We start from the raw sequence: 22,539 nt of genomic DNA, 5'->3' as shown, positions 1-22,539 counted from the left end.
CTGGTCAAATAGACCAATCACAGTCTTTTGTGATTACACGCGTATTTAATAAATTCCACCTGTATATTATTTAACTTTTTAAAATGTTAAACTATTTAATTTTTTGCAGTTGTTTAGTACACAAATGTCTGCAGACACACACGGAAATTATATTTATTTGAATTCTGCTCATAGACGTCACGCGCCCCCTACAGGAACAACACTACTTACTAGCGTCCCATTAATGACGTTAACTATTTGCTCTGACTCAATGGCTGTTCTTTTGAGTTTGCAATCAATGCAAACAAATAGAAGTGACATTTTAATAGAAATCATGATTACATTGTATAGTATTAAACAAATGGGAATAATAACACATTTTATATGGGTACCTGCACATGTGGGAGTTCAAGGGAATGAAGAAGCAGACAAAATGGCTAAAGATAGTTTAAATATGGATGAACATTAATATCTCAGTCAGCAGATCAGAGGGAAAACAATTAATTTTAGAAGCATGTAATAGGAAATGGCAAACATTGTAGGATTTGTGTCAAACAGGTCAACATTTTCATAAAGGAGTATTAAGAAATCAACCATAATATAAGTAGAAGGGAGCAAGTTATCCTCACTCATTTACGAACAGATCATTCTTATCTCAATCACACTTTACATATAATAGGGAAACATAATACAGGGTTATGTGAAGTATGTTTAACAGAGGAAGCAGTGGAGCATGTAATGATGGTATGTAAGGTATATGAACGAGAAAGGCAAAGTCTTAAAGAGGAAATGCAATCACTGGGAATCCAAGATTTTACATTAACTGAAATATTAACTGACGGATCAAATGCAAGGAAAATGATAAATGCAATCAGGATTTATAAGGATAGGTGGATTAAAAAATAGAATATAATTTGGATTTTTTTTTCTTCTCTTTAGTTTAATATTTTGTTGTGTTAGTTCATTCTATTCACACTCCACCACAGTAGGTGGCGTTATGCACCTATGAAGTTGGTTCGCAATCCGCCATAAAATCAAAAGAAGAAGACGTCAACTATTGATTGGGCACGTGTGTTTGTGTACCTTAGCGGGAAATGAGATCACCTTCACTAATATGATCAGACAGGTGAGTTTGAGCAAATGATTTCTGAAAAGACGTGAGCTAGTTTTACATTTATGATCAAATTAACGATTAATGTCGTATAAAAGCAGATTTTGTTATTTATTAAGAACTTCTTGTAAGGAACTTTTGTTTTTGTATAATGAAAAGCGATGTGATCAATGTTTGTTTTAAGGACTCTGGGAGTGAAGTGCCTTTATTCTGTGAGGATGAAATCAAATCAAACATCAAGTGAGTTTTTACATAATAAGTTCTAAAGAGATGAGGTAGGTGTGTCAAATGTTATAACATTTCCTTTTAAATGTCTTATGTTAGGCATGGTTGGTTATTTATTAAATATAATAAATGTATTTTGGTCTGTTTTTGTCAGACACCCTCTGGCCTGCTTCTTTCATCTCTTCTTCCGCACAAGTGCCATCCTCCTCTACCTCTTTTGTGAGGTATTCAGCCGACGGTTCATCGTCATCAGCATGGTCGCTATTGTTGTAATTTTGTCATGTGATTTCTGGACAGTAAAGGTGAGCATGACGTCCACCTCAGCTCAGCGTGCTTCTTCAACAGTACGTAATAATGATGATGATGTATAATATCTCCTATGCTATGAGAATGTGACAGGGCGGCTGCTGGTGGGTTTGAGGTGGTGTAATCAGATTCAAGCAAATGGACTCAGTCACTGGATCTTTGAATCCAGACCTGTGAGTTTTTACAATTCTGCAGAAAATATGTCACTTTGCAAAGCAATAAAATCCCGTTTATGATAAAAACACACAATACTGAGGCATTATACAACTTTATAGCTAACTTTTATCACAAGTCGATCAAAGTTTAATGACCTTGTTTTGTCACTGTCTTTGGAAACAACACATTCAGTTATGTAATTATTTTAAAACATCAGCAGGTTTTATGTTAATGTGTAAAACTGTCGATTTATTTTCTAGGACACCAATAGAAATGTTGTGTCAAACTCGGAGTCACAGATTTTCTGGTTTGGTTTAACTGTGTTTCCACTCTTTTGGGTTTTCTTCGTGTTTAGTTGTCTCTTCGCCTTCAACATTAAGTGGTTGGTAAGTATTTAAACAATGGTCATTAGAAAGATTATGACGCAACAGGGTTCAATTATCTGAATGTCACCTCAAGCATGCCAAGTTTATTTTATGTTTGATATTAATATTTTTACAAAAAAGTAATTGTACAACATAATACACCATATTCAAGCAATGTGCAAAAATCTTCTGTTATTTTACCAGAAAATAAATGTACTGATTGTGATTTTTGCATGTGTATTATTTTTAAGTGCGCTATATCAGATCTTTTGTGTAGTGTTATTATGGTTTTGTGTGAGTGCAGGTGCTTGTGGTTTTGGGAGCAGTCCTGCAGTTGGCTAACTTGTATGCGTATGTGCGATGCAAAATGGGTGGTGGAAGTAAACTAAAGAAAATAGCAACCAATTACTTTGGCCTTAAGCTCTTAAAAAAGACTGAAGTAAACAAGCCAGAGGAGCTGTGATTGGACTCTAAAGCTGGACAGAAGTGTTGTTTCATAATTCGCAACGTTAAGCCGGACACTGCCAATCTAGTAATTGTTTTTGTTACTTGTCTTTCTTTGTCGTACAGTTTATGACAATAATATCCGTATAAAAAAGAAGAATCCATAAAATATTTTTAAAACAATATTCTTTTCTGATCTGGAGTAATTATTCTTCAGTTGGTCAACAGATGTCTCTGTTGCTCCACAAACATAAGACCTGTTGTGATGATTGAACCTCAACCTTCATTCTCAAGGTCAAATGAATTGTCTTCATAAAAATAGTCAACATTAACTAAAAATGTAGAACTGAGAAGTATTCTAAACATTAATAATAATTATAATGTCATGATCCGCTCTCCTGCACTGCAAAAAAGTATTTTTGTCTTGTTTTTTAAATTAAGAAACGACCCAAGAAAATACGTCCAGCTTCTAGACCAAAAATATCAAATTTAAATGAATTTTTTTTATTTAGTGTTTAAGAAAAATGTTCAAGATTTTATGATTATCCCACTGGCATTTTTTTGCTTGTTTTATGCACAAAATCGGTTAAATTTGATATTTTTGGTCCAAGAACTAGACTTATTTTCTTGGGTTGTTTTGCTCATCAAAAAAGCATCTTAATTTAAGAATTTTTATATATATTTTACTAAAAAACAAGACAAAAATACTAAGAATTTTTTTTTCTTGAAAATAATTTTTTGCAGAGTGTAACATTACTGTAATATTGATTATCATCACATTAAACAAGACATGGAAATGTGTCTTGTTCATATGCTAATGTTTAGTGTGTTAGCTTTAGGCAGTCTGCCAGATACATTAACATTATACCGCGTTTTCCATTTGATAGCATGTCATTTTTTCCTCGACACTTGTAAGCTCCATGATTTTTATGACAATATTTGTTTATTGCTGTAATATAATATTGAGAAAATTAACTCTATACATGTTGTTTATTAAGTATGAAAATGGTTTTATGAATTTAGAGAATTGAAAAAAGCATCAACAAGCACCAATAGAAATCATTTACAGCCACATAAAGTGACTTTATTATAGCTTATGGATGGTAAACTACATGTGTAGCAGCTCTAAAGGGTGATTTCTTTTTAATTTTTAGATGACAGTCTATCAGTGATCACTCTTTTAGGGTCACATGTCGTGAAAGTTATTAGGCTTGTTCGACTTCATGCGACGCCACAAGAAAAGACAGGAGGATGACATCAAAGTTTCTGCAAGAGCGATTTGGCTCCCCTGCATGATTTCTGGAATCACTCTTACAGTACTTAGACGTCATTTGCCTGTAAGTTCTTGCGGCACCGCAAACAAGCCAAATGATTTCCAAGCATATATTTTTTAACACTGATCAGCTGATGGTAAAATGGCAGAAGACAGCTCCTCTGCGTAGTGCACACATCCAACGCTATACTTAGACTTAAAGTGTAAACTTTACGTTTTTGGTCAAAGTTTAGGGTTTGTTGGTCACAGGTAAGTAAACTTGTCACCTTTGGGCAAAATTCAGTCTTTAGGTTGCAAAGTAGGTCAGATGTGCAAAAGCCACTGAACCCCACCTACCATGAGATAATGATTGTAACTGAATGCTCTTGACACATACTATACGTTCATCAAATACTTTTGCATCAAATCCAATTAATCTGCCCCCAGGCCATTCAGAAAACCCAGTTTTTAGGCTGAATCCTGCACTTTAAAATTGTTTTGCCGTTCTCGAGCATTTTAGACATTTCCTAAACTCCAGACCACAACCCTTATTGACTCTGCAGCCTGTCTGGGTCATGTGATCACATCAAACAAGGACATGATGTTTATGCGTGTGTTTTCATCAGAGAAACAGTGGTTATACCATTGTTCAGTTCTGATCAAATAAAAACGTTTGGTTTTGTGTGCTACAGGAAACCATAATGCTCAAAACTCCACCAACGCCATCCACAGCAACATTTCAAGAAACTATAGGAAGTGACTCACTTTCAACATCAATGTTTATTCATGTCAATGGCATCGAGCCTGGCTACTGGAAAACTATCATGATATCAAGACAGATTGTCTAATTACATTACAATCGCACCTTGATCACCTCATGCACGATTGCTTGCCACAAGATGATTTGCTTTTATCTCACATGGCCAATATCTTGCAACCATATCCATATATTTTAATAGATATTTATCTACAATATAATAGCAAAATCTTAACAGCACCCGCAATACCAAGTAGCAAAGAGATTAAAGCATGTACATGACTAGAGACCAATTAACACACAAAAATGCTGGGTTATGTTCAACCCAACAAGGGAAGAGATCAACCCAGGTGGGGTGTCATTTAACCTATGTTGGGTCAAATATAAACTTACTTATAAATTTAGGCTTTTTTGACTGAGTTAAGGCTTCATTAAAACCAGTAAAGAACGAGACAGCGCTCCATATTAGCTTTTAGACATGAGCATGTTCTTCAGACATGTCACTGAGTCCTTTTAACAGGCAAGAAGCCCGAGAAGCCAGGTGTGTCACAACTTTTTCCAAATCAATCAGCACAAATGTGTTTTGTTTATCATAAACTGTATTTAGAGCATTGAATAAAACTAATGATGTATGTATGTTTAATGTTATGATGCTGACCCAGTCGCTTGTCCCAAAAAAGCCAAACTGCACCACACTGATAAGATTTAATGCTCAGGAGAGCGCATGGGCAAAAAAATGTTAAATGACAAAGAACACTGAAAATAATAAGCCAGCTATGACGCCCCAGTACTGTGAGTGCCTTTAGATTCTAGTTAAATGTTTATTATATAAACGCAGTTCTGTATTATAGCAATAATCACATACCGACATAATGTAAAACAAGTTATTACACACCAGATGAAAGTAATGAAAACCAATTACTCACAAAATCTTCCTTCCGCGTCGTGGCAGGTGTCAAAATCCGCACGTAGACGGTATAAAAGCCTTCTTATAGGCGAGTCTCAGACTTCTAAGCCACCTTTGACCCCAGGGTCAGTCCCAGTTCTTAGAATATGAACGTTAAATCCTTTCAACAATCTCTGTATACCTCTTTGGCAAACAGTGACATTCCCAGAAATGACCTCACCGGGTAGCTCCTTTTACTTCTTTACAACACAGGTTGTTTATATGACCTTGGCTGCACTTCTATTCTTTGTCTTTTCACGGTATAACAGTTAATTCTTGTTTTTTTGTCAAAGAATCACTAAACTTGCATCATACGAGCAATAACCCTAGTGTGTGTCAGGGGCTCTTTTATCAGCTCGACTCTTGTCCGTACAGCACACCTCTACAGCCCGCTGTCAGTCGGACAATATAACCTGCTTCAACAAGCTCACTTTCACTAATGTTAGTTCAATGCAAAAATAAACATAATTAAGGAGAATTGATGAATTGAGCATTATTGTTGTAGCCTTGCCGCCTGCATTGCAGATTTATTTAAAGGGGAAAATGTAGGATTCTGGGCAGCTTTTCAAATGTAATTCATGGGGTTTATACAGGCATATCAAGATAATCTTTTTAACTCGCATGCAATGATTTTGTAATCTTATCATCACATCTAAGAGATCAGAAATGATAATGATATCTCCGGTCAATTGAGACTATTTCTATGGATGCGCACAATTTGGATGTGTAAATTGTCTTATCTGGAAATCACCCTTATCTTTCTTCTTTGGGTTGTCACCATGGTGATGGCCTACACATCATTGGCAAGGTCACATGTAAAATGGTGCAATTTGAGATTTGTGTTATGAAACAGCCTTGTTGAAATGTTGGAAGTCTGAAACAATTAAGTTTGTATTTTATTTACCGTTTATGCAGTACACATTGTAAATGTAGCAATATAATGATCAATGCAAATTTGCCGGTGCGTTCACCGTTCAGTGCAAACATAATGCTAAAAAGTAAAAAAGTACTTAACAACTGTATTCCTTGTTTTAACTAACTCAGAGAATACCTAGGTGATACAGTTGCAGTATTGCAGCCAGCTACAGTATTGCTCCCTGAGTTACAGTATTGTTCCCCGGTTAAAGTATTGCACCCTGTTACAGTATTGTACCCCTGTTACAGTATTGCTTGCCTGTTATAGTATTGCTCCCCTGTTATAGTCAGTGTTGTGCCTGAATAAGTTAATTGAACGAAAGTTCATGAACTCGTTCATATTTTGGGGGAACGTGAACTGATCATACTGTATTTCTGCCTGATGAACGTTACTGTGAACTCATTCATTCTGGAGTCTTCCAGGCGAAAACCCGACTAAAACACACTGTAAACAGACCTTACTGTGTATCGGAAAAAACAACCCAATCTGGCAACAACAGCGTTTCACGGCTGCATGCGTCATCAAAACAAAAAGAAGCATGGAGGTGACGCACTGACTCTGGACGTTGCAGAAATCCCTGCTGCGCCACTCACATAGTTTAACATTAAATTACATCATATTGTCCCAAATCGTTAACGATTAACGCATATTCTGGATCTTGAAATAGACTCTGACTAAGCTCACGCTATTTAAAGTGCACGTGCGGTGTGCAATACCTGCGAGTTGTCCTACACGCGACACCTCGCAGCGCTTCTCGCCCGGTGTGTGACCCCCTTGAAGCACCCGGCTAGCCTTTGAAGGTATGTGCAAGCAAATACAAAAATTAAAAGACAGTCAATGCTAATGTCACGGAGTGACTTATACAGCGGAACCCAAAATGGCGGAAATAGTTCCGCCCGGACCATTGTCTGTGAAACACGCAGCCAGTTCCGGTAACTCCGGGCATCAAGAAACCGGAAGGAGGGTTGTTTTTGGGCAGGTCGTAATTACCCTCTGTCCATCCCGCAAAAGGCCATGGAGGAGTATGTAGAAGAAGCTCTTCAGCAACAGTTTATCCGACCTTTTACTTCCCCTGCTACTTCCAAAACCATGGAAGCACTCTTCAATAACGTGTTCCACAACTTCGGTATCCCAGAGGACATTGTGTCCGACCGTGGACCTCTATTAATCTCCAAGGTATGGGGAGCCTTCTTCAAACTCCTTGGTGTAATGGTCAATCTATCTTTGGGATTCCATCCTCAAACCAACGGCCAGACTGAGCATAAGATCCAGGAAATCGGATGCTACCTGCATACATATTCCCACCAGTACCAGGACAGCTGGATCCCTGGGCTGAATACACCCAGAATTCCCTTCCTCAATCCACTACTGGACTCACCCCCTTTCAGTGCATTCTGGGTTACCAACCTCCTCTATTCCCCTGGTCTGGTGAGCCTTTGGCGGTTCCAGCTCTTGGCCTCACTCTCCACATTAGCCTGCGTCCAACTCCAACAGGCTGTGCGGAGGCATCAAGACCAAGTAAACACTTGTTGCTCCGATCCACACCAGTATCAACCCGGACAAAGGGTTTGGTTGTCCGTCAGGGACTAGAGCCCGGCAAGCCCAACGGGCCCGGCAGGCTACCCTTATGAAAATTAACCATGGTTTTACTACAATTAAGACCAAAAAACCATGGTTAGTGTAGCAAAACCATGGTTTTGCTCATAGTAATCAATTGACCAAAAAACTATGGTTACTACACTTTTACCACAATAAAACCATGGTTAATTTTCATAAGGGTAAGCCCATTTGGGCCGGGCTTTTTTTTTACAGCCCGGGCTCGGGCTTATTTTAGCATCCCTCCTCATTGTGTGTGTATGTTTGCGTGTGTAGTGTTTGCGTAGACAGCGCGCATCTGAGGGTGTGCGTCCGAGAAAGAGAGTGCGCATCAGAGAGAGCTTAAAAGTGATTGATATTGGTCTCGGGTCAGGTCGGGTTCGGGCTGAAAAAATTTAGGCATTGTCGGGCTGGGGTCCGGTTGGGCTTGAACACTACGGGCCGGGTTAGGGCTGGAATTTTTGGCCCGTGCAGGGCTCTACCAGGGACATCCGCCTCCACAAGCCTTGTTGTAAGCTGAGTCCCCGGTACATCAGCCCGTTCACCATGCAAAGGCAGCTGAACGCGATGACCTACAGTCTCAACTTACATCCTCAGTACTGGATCTTAACCTCATTCCATGTTTCACTCCTCAAACCTTATACTGAACCTGGCTCTCTTCCTCCCACAGACCCTGACACTAAAGACGTGCCTTCTCCTCCCATTGTGGTGGAAGAAGAACCCATCTACCAGGTCCACAACATCATGTTATTGTCATGTTATTGCCTGCCTGAAGAACTATTACTTGTTATTCACCACTGCTCACTATACAACTGTGTTTCATTTAATAGACTTTATGTAACTGCCAGTATTGCAGCCCTGTAACAGTATTGCCCAGCTGTTACAGTATTGCCTCCCTGTCATAGGATTGCTCCCTTGTTATAGTATTGCTCCCCGTTATCCCCCTGTTTCTCGAACGTGGAAGTAAGTGATATGACGGGCTTCCGGTAGAAAACAGTGTAGTGGGAGCAAGCATAAAACATGATTTAAACAGTGAATATTTACTACACCTGCCATGTGTAAACCAGTTTGAGGATGAAATTAAGAAGTGGCTTGATATATGAAGATATATTCAATAATTTTGTGTTGTTGATCGAAGGTGATGGGTCTTCAATGTGCAAATATAAAAGCACAGAGACATATCAGTGTCTTTACAATGGGAAAGTCAGTCAAGAAATTGTATATGTAATATACCAAGACTTTGTTTTTTTTTATTTTTCAGGGGCTGGTTTAAAATGTCCTTCTGGTGTGAGTTTTATTTAAACAGCAATTTTTATGGACATGTTTATGGCAACACGTTGAGCTTCTCACGGTCCGACATAGTCAGCAGTATCATTCAACACATTGTAAGTTATTTGAACAAACTATAATAAACATATTAAACTTCTCCATGTACTGAGTATTGTTTTTGTTTTATGAAAATATTATTACACCCCTTCTTACGCAGGTGGAGACATGAGCTTATGAAATGATTTGCTTACTTTTTAAAGTATTTGCTTTTTCATTTAAAACATAACAAAAGTATGCGCAAACACATTACAAACTATTATAAACATTAACTAAGCATATTCTGTACTGCAGTGGGGAACCTTCAGGGCCTTCTACGCCTTCAGAGAAGGCCTAAAAAAATTAATAAAAATATTTTTTATAATAATACTAATAAATAATAAAGTATTCAATAAAAATATGTTTTTACATGTTTAAATTTATATTTAATTTAATTTAATACATGTAATATATTTTCTCTCATCTATGTTCTAACGTTAAGCTTACTGTCAGGTTCATATCCAATCAGAATCGTCTGTCTCTATTAAGGCCCGGTAAACTGGCTCATTCATTGGTTAGGACTTCAAGAATCCCAAGGAAGGCCAAGCTATGTGTTTTGGTGTGGAGAGTGACGGGCAAATCGACCAATCACGCTTTGATTTCAAGTGGGCGGGTAAAAAACAAAGCATTGTAAGCCTTCATGAAGTCCTAATCATGCAACAAGCTGGATGCGAGCTGCCGTAAAACACCAAAGAAGAAGAAGTCCTAATCATAGACCGTCTAATGGCCCGAATCTCTGCGGTGAGAGTGGTTGAGGTAAATGGCAGAAAACGTGATTGACGTTGTGGCTAGTTTGATAGGGCTGAGGTAAAAACGAAATTACTTAAGCGGGTACTCGTGAAGAGCACAGCCGAGAGATGCGCGTGCAGCTGCGCTGCGCATATTAGACGTGAACACGAGAAAAATAATGGGTTTAATTATACTTTCACTTCCTGACAGTTTTACTTGAGGATAGTAATGACTGCAGGCGACGCCGAATTACATACAATATAATTACCTAACTAAATCTCAGAGAATGCAAAAACATTCACCGGGGCTCGGGCTAGGGATTTTGCGAGCCCGCAAAATATAACAGTTATAAGCCACAAGGAGGTGCACTGAGAACGCAGGGTGCTATATTTCCCCTTATGAAAAAAGACTAACAAGCTATCCTACAGCTAAATATATATTTACAAAAACAAAAATTAAATGCAAATTTACAGAGCAGCAGAGTCTGTATTTCTGTTTATCAGTTAGATTAAAGTAATTTTAAACTTTAAAACTGCATTTAAAGGCAAACGATGCCTATTCTGTAATTTAACTTTGCGTGCTCAGAATTTGTACACGTTCACTGTATGATTTAACGAAATACGAATAGCCTAGTATTATATTCTGAATTTTAAAATTTATGAAAAACAAACTACTCTCAATTTATTTTGGTGTTTTTTCCCCCATGCTCACTTGTCTCCATTTTCCTGTTTTTAAGAATTAAGGCGGTGTAGTAAGTAGAACCTATCCATTAAATTTGTGACTTTCATTTATTGCGCCATGCGTAATTGCGCATGGAGAGGCATTTGCACTTCATTGCATATTTTGAAGGCCCAGCTGAAGTACTCACGGTTCGCCACTGCTGTACTGTAGTCGCATTTTTGTAATAATATATAGTAGCAGAATAAATAAATCAGCATATTTTTATCATCATGATATTAGTTGTTTTTAAACAATTATTGTATTTATTGTTTACCGGCAGTTTCTATGAAAGGTTTTACTGGATGGATTTGTAAATACAGATCATGATTGCATGTGCGCCTCATACACATTCAGTTCTTGTGCATGGGGTTAAAACAAATGCAGCATCAAAACAGCATGGGAATTATGCTGGTTTAGCTGGTGGTCATCAGCATACTAGCACCAAAACACAACATACGCTAGTCTTGCTGTTGCTAGTGCAATGAATCTGCCCGTGAAGGGATGGGTTCATTGGTAACATTAGAGATAATGATCTGTAGTGGAGGGGTCAGACTGTTCCATCTGACACTAAAGCTTTACAATAGACAACCTTACGTTCACTCTAAAAAATGTTGGGTTGTTTTTAACCCGGGGCTGGGTAACTATTGGACAGAACACATTTCTGGGTTAAAACAACCCAGCAGTTGGGTTAAAACAACTCATTATTTGGGTCATTTAACCCAGAAATGTGTTCTGTCCAATAGTTACCCAGCCCTGGGTTAAAAACGACCCAATATTTTTAGAGTGTTGTTCACGTTCAAAGGCCACTGACTATTTTTTGCAGTTCAGTTATCTTTTTTGGGATATTGTCTATTGAATCAGGAAGTTTGGGGGAGATTTCATGAACAGCAAGCATTTGAAGATGCCTCTTAGGGCAGGCTGAGCCTAAAAATTAGCTTAAATGTATATTTCTTCTGCTTTAGTTTCAAGTCAATCTTTTTAGCATATGTGGATTAATTTGCTGAAAAAAGGCTTTTGTACTATGATATCAACTTTTTATTTTTGCATTATTTTTAAAGCCATTTTGATTAACGTGTACAAGGACGGGCCACTAAGACATTGAAATGTTTATTTTTCCATCATAAAGTAATAATATTTTTTTTAAGTCAAAGTTTTGTCAATGGGTAAGGTTTTGTGTTGACATATGGTTAATAATTTATTCATGAAAGCTGCGCTATACATAAAGGAGTTTAAGAAAAAAACATGACAAAGCAATGAAACAAACACAGGAAAGCACAGAGTGATGAAATGCATAAAGGGTGCGTTTATTGGAGAAAGTGAGCGACACAAGAGATCAGACATTATTGTTTCCTGTTCAAATACATCTGTGTTTCTAATGTGATGGTTCAGTGTTAAGTACAGGCTAGTGCTCACATAAATAAACACCCATTCTGCTGAATACAGCTTCTAGTAGGTTTAGATGGAGTTTTTTGGTTCCACTTCAAAATATTTTGACACTTATTATTATTCTTGGATACTGGGAGAAACCAATTTTAATGTTTTAGACCTATTATTTAACATTACAGTTTAAAGAGTCTTCTAATTATGTTTGTATTTGGTTACACTTTTTTACATTGTAAAAATTGTACACAGCAAAATCTGGAACCTCAGAATAACTCTATAAGAGTTAATTTCAACACTTTAAAAGTGTCTCATGGGGTCCACTCCCAGTAGAGTTATTTTAACACTTTTGAAAGTGTTGGCACATTGACTCCTTTAAAGTGTTAGCAATTGACACTATACAGAGTTAAAAATCTAACTATAAATTTACACTAATCAGTGTTAAATATTTTTTATTTGTTAAAAATTAACTCCCTCTGTGTAATTTTTCTCCAATGTAGTGTTATATTTTTTAATATGGTGTTAATATGGTAAATGTAAAGACAGAAACATATTAAGGTACTTTTGGGACAAAAAACTTTATTTTAAACAGTTTTTTAATGTAACAACACAGCAGTATAATCTATCATTCTCATTTTAAAACTATTAATGATTTTTTTTTAAATATCATCTGATAAACATTTATTTATGACAGAAAAATGGTCCTCAATGTATCATGCATTTAAGTGTTCATTAAATTAACATATTAACATCAGAGACAACTAAAAAGCACATTCCCAATATATAACAACAGTAAACACAGTTTATGGGATGCTTCAGTTCATACAAACAGTTTGACTTCATTTCAATCCAAAATCCATGTTGGTCTTCACATATTAACCGCAGAATATGATGAACCAGTAGCTGTAAGGAGGTGATATGATCCTCGACGGTCAGACCTTCAGACTGGATATTGAACTTTTCTGTTAATAAAACAAAAATAAAAGCGAAAAATTCTGTATTAAAAAACTATACAAAATGCAAAAAACAATTTATGTTTTGCACAAAATACTCACTTTGGTATAAAATTGCTCTTCGTCTGAAGAAATTTTCATGTAGGCCTATATTTCTGTGCTCCTCTAAAGTCCCCAAAGCAAATCTCCTGCACACATTAATGGATTTAAAAATATATATATTAAACTTAAACAGCACATAAAGCAAAAAAAACAACAACAACAACAACAAAAAAAACTCCCAAAAACATTATACGAGTATGAATTGCTCCATCTGAGGCTAAGACCTAAACTCAACTGCTGCATTCATATAATGACAATAACACATGACACTTAATGTTAAACTTGATACTAACAGCAATATAAAACATATCACCTCACAACTCTCAAATGTTATTGATGAAAATGTTATTTATTCAACATTTACTTACCATTTACAGTAAAAGAGATGACCTTCTGCTTGAACTGCATCATCCAAAAACACGGTTCAGTGTGTGCTGTAAAAAGTGGGAGGTCTTCTCTATTTAACACCCTAGGAGTTAACAAACTCCACTAACAAAACACTATGGGAGTTGATTTTTAAAAAAAGTGCTAACACTCTGTTTTGACACCAACTCTTTATTTTTGTAGAGTTAAATAAAATAGTTTTAACTCAATCCAGTGTTAAATTAACTCCGAACTCTTTATATTTCCATTAACACCGTAATTTTAACTCTGCTGAATTTGCTGTGTACACTGTTTTACGGTATAACTGTTTATCATGATTATCACTGTGAAAAATACAGTAACAAATGTCAGCTGAGGTTGCCAAAATGTAAAGAGATAGTTTACACAAAAAAAAAAAAAAATTCTGTCATTTTCTCACTCTCATGTTGTTACAAACCTGTATACATTTCTTTCTTAAAGATATTTTGAGGAATGTTTGTAACCAAACCAAACATGAGCCCCATTAACTTCCATAGTAGGATAAAGAATACTGTGGAATTGAACAGGGCTTCTGGTCGGATTGTTACATCATGAGAGTGAGTAAATGATGACAGACTTCTTATTTTTGGGTAAAGGTTTTAGGCATTACAGGATTTTAGTGGTAATATTTTATTTTATGGTAATATCAAACACTGATATACTGCTTTATGCCGTTATTTACTACTGTAGATATAATGCACATTATAATACACAGTTAAACTATCATAATACAAGTGGTAAAACATACAGCCACATTATAAATCAAAGTTCATAACCTTTTGTGGCCTTTCCATAGAACTTTGACACAGTACAGCATAAAGAGATACAGGGTCATATACAAAAATACAAAACTAAAATTCTGACAATATAAAACTCAACAACATAAGATAAGATGAGGTAACTTAAAACACCCGACTCTTCTTCATTGTAGGTGTCGTCGCCACTGCAATTCCACAAATAAGTACACATTATGTAATATTATACATAACATTCACTTACTATAAGGTTAGGGATAGATTTGGAAATGTGAAAAGGCATTAAGGAAATTGAGGGAACATTCACTTTTCAGTATAACTTGCATTTAATATATAATGCAAGTAGGCTATATGACTTGCGTTTTTAACTTACAAAAAGCATATTTGTTTTTATATGTTATTTACAGTATACAAACAAACAGATTTGAGCATTTTCACACTATTTTACCATTAAAATGATGATAGTGTAGATGAAAAATAAAAAAAAACTATAAAATGTGGGGTGTTTAAAGTGTGACCACAAGAGTTAAGCCCTTTTTTCACACAGAGATTACAGAAGATTTGTTTAGGATCGTTTGTTTTTTTAGTTCATTCACACTATCGTTGTTTCTGCCTCTTAATCACACGGAATGCTTTTGTCAGGATTTTTGCAGGAGGATGAACCCAAACGCAGACACGTATTACAGAAAACAGGAATTTATTAAATAACAGAAACAAAAAACCCATGAGGGCGCAAATGAACAGAACAAACGCTAATAAACACAGAACTACACTAAACTTTAACTAGAACATAATACACTTAACTTGAACTGGAACACACTGGAAACAACTACTGGCTGGCATGAAACAACACAGTAACACAGACAAACCCATACTGAACAACACACACAAGGACTCTTAAATAGGGAGAAAGTAAATGACATACACCTGGAAATAATTACAAGTAAGGGATATGGGAAAAAGTGACGAGACCCGGGAAATGCGTGGTCAGAATAAATCAATACAAAAACCACGTATCTCCCACATGAAACATTGTACTGTCAGAACCCTACTAAATACAAACAATTCAATTCAATTCAATTTTATATAGCGCTTTTCACAAGTGTTAATTGTTGCAAAGCAGCTTTACATGAGAAGATGTAGAGGAGAACACAGAAAATCAATAGATAATATAAGAAGTAGAGATAGCGGCTAAGGTTAAACCGTACAAGCGAGCATATTAATAATGTAACGTATACAGTAAAGTGCTAAGTTAAGCCAAAGTTGGCTTAACAAACAAGGATCTGGCAGGATTCTGACAGCTTTTGGTGTATGTTACAGCAATGTTACTACTGTGGGTCCTCTTTCCAAAAGCGATCCCTGAATATTTATGAGATGTGTTTGTGTTTAAGCCTTGCTGACATTTTTACGGAAATTTTCTGGGAAAAAGTCTTTCTTTGTTCTTCCGACCCAAAAAAAAAAAAAATTATAAGTCCACTTGACTCATGACGTATATTTAAAGGTCCTCTAGGCATACAAAACTAAACTATAAACCAGAAAGTATTGGCCTATTCCTTTCTTTCAGTGCACTAATTTTCTGTGTCTGAACTGTTGTTTAGTCAGTTTTATGATGTTCACTTTTATATAACTCAAACAACAGCAATATCTAAAAAATAGAAGAGTAAATGCATCAGGACTCTCAAAATACAGGAGTTAAAATAAATATTGAACACATCACCATTTTTCTCATTTAATATGTTTTTTTAAAGGTGCCAGGTTCCCAGATGTTGGTAACAACCCATGCAATCCACACATTCAAAGAAATCAAATTTCCATAAATGAAGTTATGTGTAATCATGTAAAATGACAATTGGATTCAAGACAGGTCATTTTCTGGGCTGTTCTAGCAGCTTTATTTAGTTTCCCTGAAACCAATTGCGAGTTTCCCTGGCTGTGTGTTTGGGTTTTCCGATCATGAGATGTTTCGTAACGTTGAGTGACGTTATTTATTTAACATATTTGGGACCTTTACAAGCTTAAAGCGTTTACTGGTTACTCACCATCCACTCCCATAATAACAACACTTTTAAAAAATCTGCATTTGGGTTTTGAAGTACAAAGAAAGACATTGGGATTTTGTTTTGGGGTAAACTATCCCTTTGATACACAGTGATCACTTAAAGAACCCATCTCAAACATGAGCTAAAGTCCAATTAATTCAATCCTATGCACATTTTGATTTTGTGGTAAAGGTAATGCAGGTGAATATCTGCAAGATATTCTGTCTGAAGCCTCAGGGGTTATTCTGATAACAAATGCTTTTATTACACCTACAGCTTATCTAATATTCCAACCAATTAAATATTCCAGCTATATCCTACAGGAGTATAAATATGTTTGGCTTGTTGAGGGGAGAAGGAAGCGATATGATAATATTAACTAATAGTACACTGTAAAACAATTCTGTAGATATAACAGTATTACTGGGTATTACTGGCAACTAGCTGCCAGTAACTTACTGTAGATTTTACATTTATGTTATTTACTGGCAACAGTTTGTTCAAAGTTTAATGAACATGAAAAATTTTCAGTATTTTTCTTCTACAGTAAGTTACTGGCAACCAGCTGCATAATTACAGCAAATTTTTTACAGTGTAGTATTATCCACATATTAATAAGGCCATTACAGGATACAATTAAAAATGTTAGTACATGTTTTTAAATCTTTTAATGGCTAAGCATTAAAGTACAGTATCTGTCTGATCTGATCAATCTAATTTGCCACTAGTTGTTTCATGAGTAAAGTTAAAGACCAGGGGTGACCAAGCCTTTGCAGTGGGGGCACTGAAGCTCTGGAATAATTTGATTGTTTATATTTAAAACGGGTCAGATATTTTCTGCTATTAAATTGGGCCTTAAAACTTATTTTTATAGTCTGACATGAGCTGCTTTCTTTTATTGTTTTATTGTGTCTTGATGTCTTTCTTCTGTGGTGTTGACTGTTTGTATTTTTGATATATTTAGCACTTTGATAAACACTTGTTGTTTTATAAAAGTCCTTTATAAATAAACTTTGACTTAAACTTTATTTTTAGTGTTTTATGTAGTTATGTATTTAAATAGGTATTTATTTTTACCTTTTTATGATAAGGATATCTGAATCATCCTGAAATAGGCAGCATAATATTAAATAATATTTAACATGTAAGTAATATTTGTCACGTCTCAGTAGAAGCTGTGGCAACACTATGCCAGTATATATTAAACTGTCCAGTTTCCTTATAGACATGTCATTGTTATTTCATTTCTTTCAAAATCAATGCAAATTGAATGTTGCTGCAATATCCTTCTTTTTATCAGACAAAATGCGTCATCAGGCCATTTTTATGACATCTTGTGGCTATTACACCAATGATGCAATAGCCATACTGTAATAAACTCATTATTATAAAGCAGTGAATGAAGATCATTTAAAGTTTGGTGCCTTTTTATTGAGTTGTAAATGCTTTTGTTGCTTTGACTGTATTTTATTGATAGTACGGTAGATGCTTTTAACTTTATCTATATCAAAAGTATTCATACCCACTGAACTATTTATATTTATACACAAACAGTGCCTTGTGCATTTTGACACATTACAACCACAAACAAAAATGTATTTTATTAGGATTTTATATGATAAAACAACACAAAGTGGCACATAATTGTGAAGTGGAAAGGAAATGATAAATGGTGTCCAAATATTTTTACAATTTTTAAGTTAATACTTTGTAGAACCATCTTTCGCTGCAATTCCAGCTGCAAGTTTTTTTTGGGGTGCGTCTCTACCAGATTTGCACATCTAGTGAGTGAAATTTTTGCCCATTCTTCTTTGCAAAATAGCTCAAGCTCATTCAGATCAAGTCTCGCCACAGATTCTCAATTGGATTTAGGTCTGGACTTTGACTGGTCCATTCTAACACATGAATATGCTTTGATCTAAACCACTCCATCTGGCTGTATGTTTAGGGTCATTGTCTTGCTGGAAGGTGAACCTCCACCCCAGTCTCAAGTCTTTTGCAGATTCGAACAGGTTTTCACCCTGTATTTGGCTGTATCCATCTTTCCATCAACTCTGCCAGCTTATCTGTCCATGCTGAAGAAAAAGTATCCCCACAGCACGATGCTGCCACCACCATGTTTTACGGTGGGGATGGTGTGTTCAGGATGATGTGCAGTATTAGGTTTCTGCCACACATAATGTTTTGAATTTTAGCCATCAACTTTAATTTTGGTCTTATCTGACCAAAGCACCTTCTTCCACATGCTTGCTGTGTACGTTTAAAGAACTTTGTTGTTATTTATTCTTAGCCGAGTTTACCGGAAGTTATGTGCGGACCATGACAGCCGCTTGTTTATGTTGTCACTGTTGAAACCGTCTATACTGAGATTAAATTACACACAGGTGCACTCTATTTATTAATTATGTGACTTCTGGAGGCAGTTGGTTTCACTGCATTTTAGTTAGGGGAGTCAGAGGAAAGGGGGGCTCAATACAAATGCATGTCACACTTTTTAGATATTTATTTGTAAAAAAAAATGGACACCATTTATCATTTTCATTCCACTTCATAATTATGTGCCACTTTGTTAGAGTCTATTTCATAAAATCCCAATGCATTTTTTTTCTTTTTGGTTGTAACATGTCAATATGTGGAAAAGTTCAGTGAGTATGAATACTTTTGCAAGGCACTGTATATTCAGGACAATACCAGTATTAGTGTGATGTAATACAATTTTCACAGTGACTAACTGCAATGTCAAATGGTTTGGCTGTTAATAGTGATAGTTTAGAGCAAACAGGAGCCTAAACACTGCATTTTACATACAAATAACATGTTAACTAGAAAACTGGACATAATTTTGGCTGTGGCTATGAGGATATATTCAAGCAAAGTTAGTTAGCTGTTTGTGCTATATATTGAAAAGTCATATGCAAACAAGCGTGAGAAATTCAATTTATTTTATTTTGTTTTTAAGTGTTAGATGTACTCTGACTTTTATAAAAGTCTCAACATAACTGTTCAAACTATTTTCTTTATTTGAGTGCAGTCCAGAAAAACTGACATTTCCATGTAAATTAATGCAACAAAAGCAGGGGAACATTATAATAATAACAGATATACAGTAAACATTTCATGTTTAAGCAGTCCTTCTGTTTTAAAATGAAATCTTAACTTCTGCCCTGACCTCCAGAGGAAGTGAAAGTATCTACATTACTGAGAATCAATACTATGTAGATATAAACATGTCATTTTTTCAGGGAAAGGAAAAGAAAGTATCTACATTACTGAGAATCAATACTATGTAGATATAAACATGTAATTTTTTAGGGAAAGGCAAAGAAACGAATGCCTGTGTGAACACAAATATCATTGAACATCTAGACTCTGCTCTTTAAAATGAAAGATGCACTCATTTTAAGACTCCAATAATGTTATGCTAAGACAGAAAGTGAAGATGGAAATGTTTTGTGATAAATACACACACTCAGAAATAAAGGTACAAAAGTTGTCAATGGGACAGCACCCTTTCAAAAAAGTACACCTTTGTAGCCAAATAGTGCACCTTTAAAGGAACATATTTGTACCTAAATGGTACATATTAGGACCTTTTTTAAAGGGTACTGCCCCAGTGACAGCTTCGTTTTGACAGAGCAGTATAGACTTTGATGACCAATACACACCGATGAGCTTCTATGTCAATATGCTGCCATCTACAGGCCAGTGGCCTGGAAATGAACCTACTGGCACCAGCAAATCGCTATGGTCTCCCTATAACAACCTTGTAAAGGCAATATACAAGAAAAATGTAAGGGAGTGACCCACTGAACAAACTTGTATTAAAAAGTAACAGGTAATTCAAAACATAAATCCAAAACACAAATAGAAATATTTTTTCTTTTTTAAAGTTTATATAGAAATGCACACAAGAATATATTACATAAACAGAGCAAACAAAATCCATCAAATAGAGAAGTCACAATAGAGAAACATCCAAAGAGTCCAACAAATGCAAAACGAGAAACCTTAGTAGACCACTGTCATGTTGTCAATAGAATAATCCAGTAGCACTTTACTTAACAGATCGGTAATAACTGAGTAATTTCATGGTAACTGTCAGGATTCTGCCATAATCACGTTTGGTAATTATATCTAGTCTAGTGTGGCAGGGTTCTGACAGTACTAAGTTTTGTGTGGGAAAGCGTGGTCTTGATATTGTTATATTTTCCCCGCTCCCTTGCATCCTCTTGTCTTTGTTTTAGTGTTATTGTCTTTTGTGGTCTTGTTTATGTTGTTGTTCATGTTTATGTTGTTCCTGTTTATATGTATATATATATATATTTAAGCAATATCGCTCGAGTAGGAGTGTGATATAGCTCTATATCATCACGGCTGTGTTTTAAAAAATAGAAAGAAAATGAGAAAACAATACATAAAATGACATGAAAGTTGTGTCATTTATAGAAACTCGAATTTCGTGCCATGGACATGAAAAAATTGCTCAAATTTTGTGTGAATATACCACGACTTTCCGTGAGATCATGTTGCAGAGAACACATTAACCAAACTCTGGGTGGTTACACTATGACTATCCTAACGTATAATCAAACACACATGAGGGAAGATGTTTAGGTTTCTTCAATAGGGTTCCAAAGAATTCAGATTTCAGAAACAGAAAAGGAGTTAACTGGCAGTGAGTGAGAAAGAGCAACTGAGCGTGTGTGATAACCTGTATCATGCTGAAGAAAACTCAGTAATTGTTGTAATGAAACTACGACTACAGAGGTAGACTGATATAAAACACTGAAGCATCACAGTGTTGGTCAGTACTCCTTAAATATCTATCTCTAAGAAGACATGTGTATTAGATGTTTCTTAGAGAACCCATCACTGTAATATCATATCAAACATAATCATCCATATCAAACAGCTTAGGTGTTGGTTTTCAAAATGCAATTTACATTTCTGCCTCCTCAATAACTAAGACTTGTCTTGTCTCAACCTTTATCTACATACAAATGATTTGATATTACCAACTGGTAATTAATCATTTCATGAGATGTTCCACAGCCATAAACAAATAATAATCAACTGAACAATAGAGCAGTAATATTCTGGTTATGATAGCTGGACGGTGAACAATACTGTAGTGATCTCAGATTACTCAGGTCATTTTTATTGACATTGGTTTGCGTATTAGATTTAGGGCAGATGCCAATGAATGCTCATTGATATGCATTTAGAAAAAATTCAAATGATTTCTTTGTTTGAAACAGGAATCAGTCAAACTCACCAAACCCATAATAGTCATCAGGTGTCTATGCTGGTTGTGTCATGTTGTGTCATGTACAGTGTAGTGCACATTCATTTTTGTCACACAGTTAAAATTGTAATGTAGATATTGTTTGTATGTCATTTATTATCACACATAAAGGTCTGTTCTGCCATCAGAAGTTCAGATACATTTTATTTTCCAAAAAGTCTGGTTACACAAGGCACCATCCATTCAAATGACATAATGCACTGGAGTCTATACGAGCAGTCTAAACTAAAACAGAAATACTTCCCTACTACTGTACTCAGTGTTTATTGTTGTTGTTTTTTATTATTGTATTGTGCTATCTGTCGATTTTCTGTGTTTTTCACTGCTTCTATTAGTGTAAAGCTGCTTTGATACAATTACCAAATTGTGAAAAGCGCTATATAAATAAAATTGAATTGAATTTTTAATAACATTTAGTATTTCTTTATTGATAGGATAAAGACAGATTTTGAGTATGTTTTACCCCATAAATGACCACACTCATTTTTTAATCAATATGATTCCTGGCAAACAAAACTCTTACAAAGCACTGCAAATGACATGAGAGAGTTAACTACACTGGATAAACACATATCAACAACTTGAAACAACTTTTTATATTTTACATAAATTGCAAGTTGTATGTCATTCTCAATAAGTACACATCCTTGTGTTTGTCTTTTTACTTGATTTTACTTCAGACTTACATTATTAAAAGTGAAGGTGCTTCACGATCCCATAAAGAACCTGTTTTGTC

General features: G+C 35.6%; 2 protein-coding genes and 1 long non-coding RNA gene across 6 annotated transcripts in view; 2 read left to right on the top strand and 1 right to left on the bottom strand.

The window, feature by feature from the left end:
* otop2 (otopetrin 2) overlaps window positions 1-5,715 on the bottom strand; it is a 115,905-nt gene extending 110,190 nt beyond the window's left edge. For 2 of the 3 annotated variants that reach the window (XM_073856806.1, XM_055183578.2), the window contains exon 1: window positions 5,522-5,715. The gene's annotated coding sequence lies outside the window, so the exon portion shown is untranslated. The remainder of the gene's footprint in view (window positions 1-5,521) is intronic. The other variant, XM_055183569.2, reaches the window with a different exon arrangement.
* LOC141350953 (uncharacterized) overlaps window positions 1-22,539 on the top strand; it is a 271,024-nt gene that overhangs the window by 221,501 nt on the left and 26,984 nt on the right. The window lies entirely within an intron of this gene.
* Window positions 1,004-2,771, top strand: LOC129427283 (Golgi apparatus membrane protein TVP23 homolog B). 2 transcript variants are annotated; one of them, XM_055183670.2, is made up of 6 exons: window positions 1,004-1,105; window positions 1,275-1,330; window positions 1,470-1,617; window positions 1,705-1,794; window positions 2,038-2,163; window positions 2,447-2,771. In XM_055183670.2, exons 1-6 carry the CDS (start codon window positions 1,094-1,096, stop codon window positions 2,603-2,605), a joined length of 591 nt encoding a protein of 196 aa, XP_055039645.2. In that variant the 5' UTR covers window positions 1,004-1,093; the 3' UTR covers window positions 2,606-2,771. The 2 variants fall into 2 exon arrangements, with proteins under 2 accessions (XP_055039645.2, XP_055039651.2); XM_055183676.2 differs by having other exon boundaries at window positions 1,045-1,105; window positions 1,275-1,365.

This window comes from Misgurnus anguillicaudatus, chromosome 19, assembly GCF_027580225.2.
Source record: "Misgurnus anguillicaudatus chromosome 19, ASM2758022v2, whole genome shotgun sequence".
NCBI lineage: Eukaryota > Metazoa > Chordata > Actinopteri > Cypriniformes > Cobitidae > Misgurnus > Misgurnus anguillicaudatus.
The sequence above is the reverse complement of the archived record's forward strand: the minus strand, read 5'-3'. Positions and strand labels throughout refer to the sequence as shown.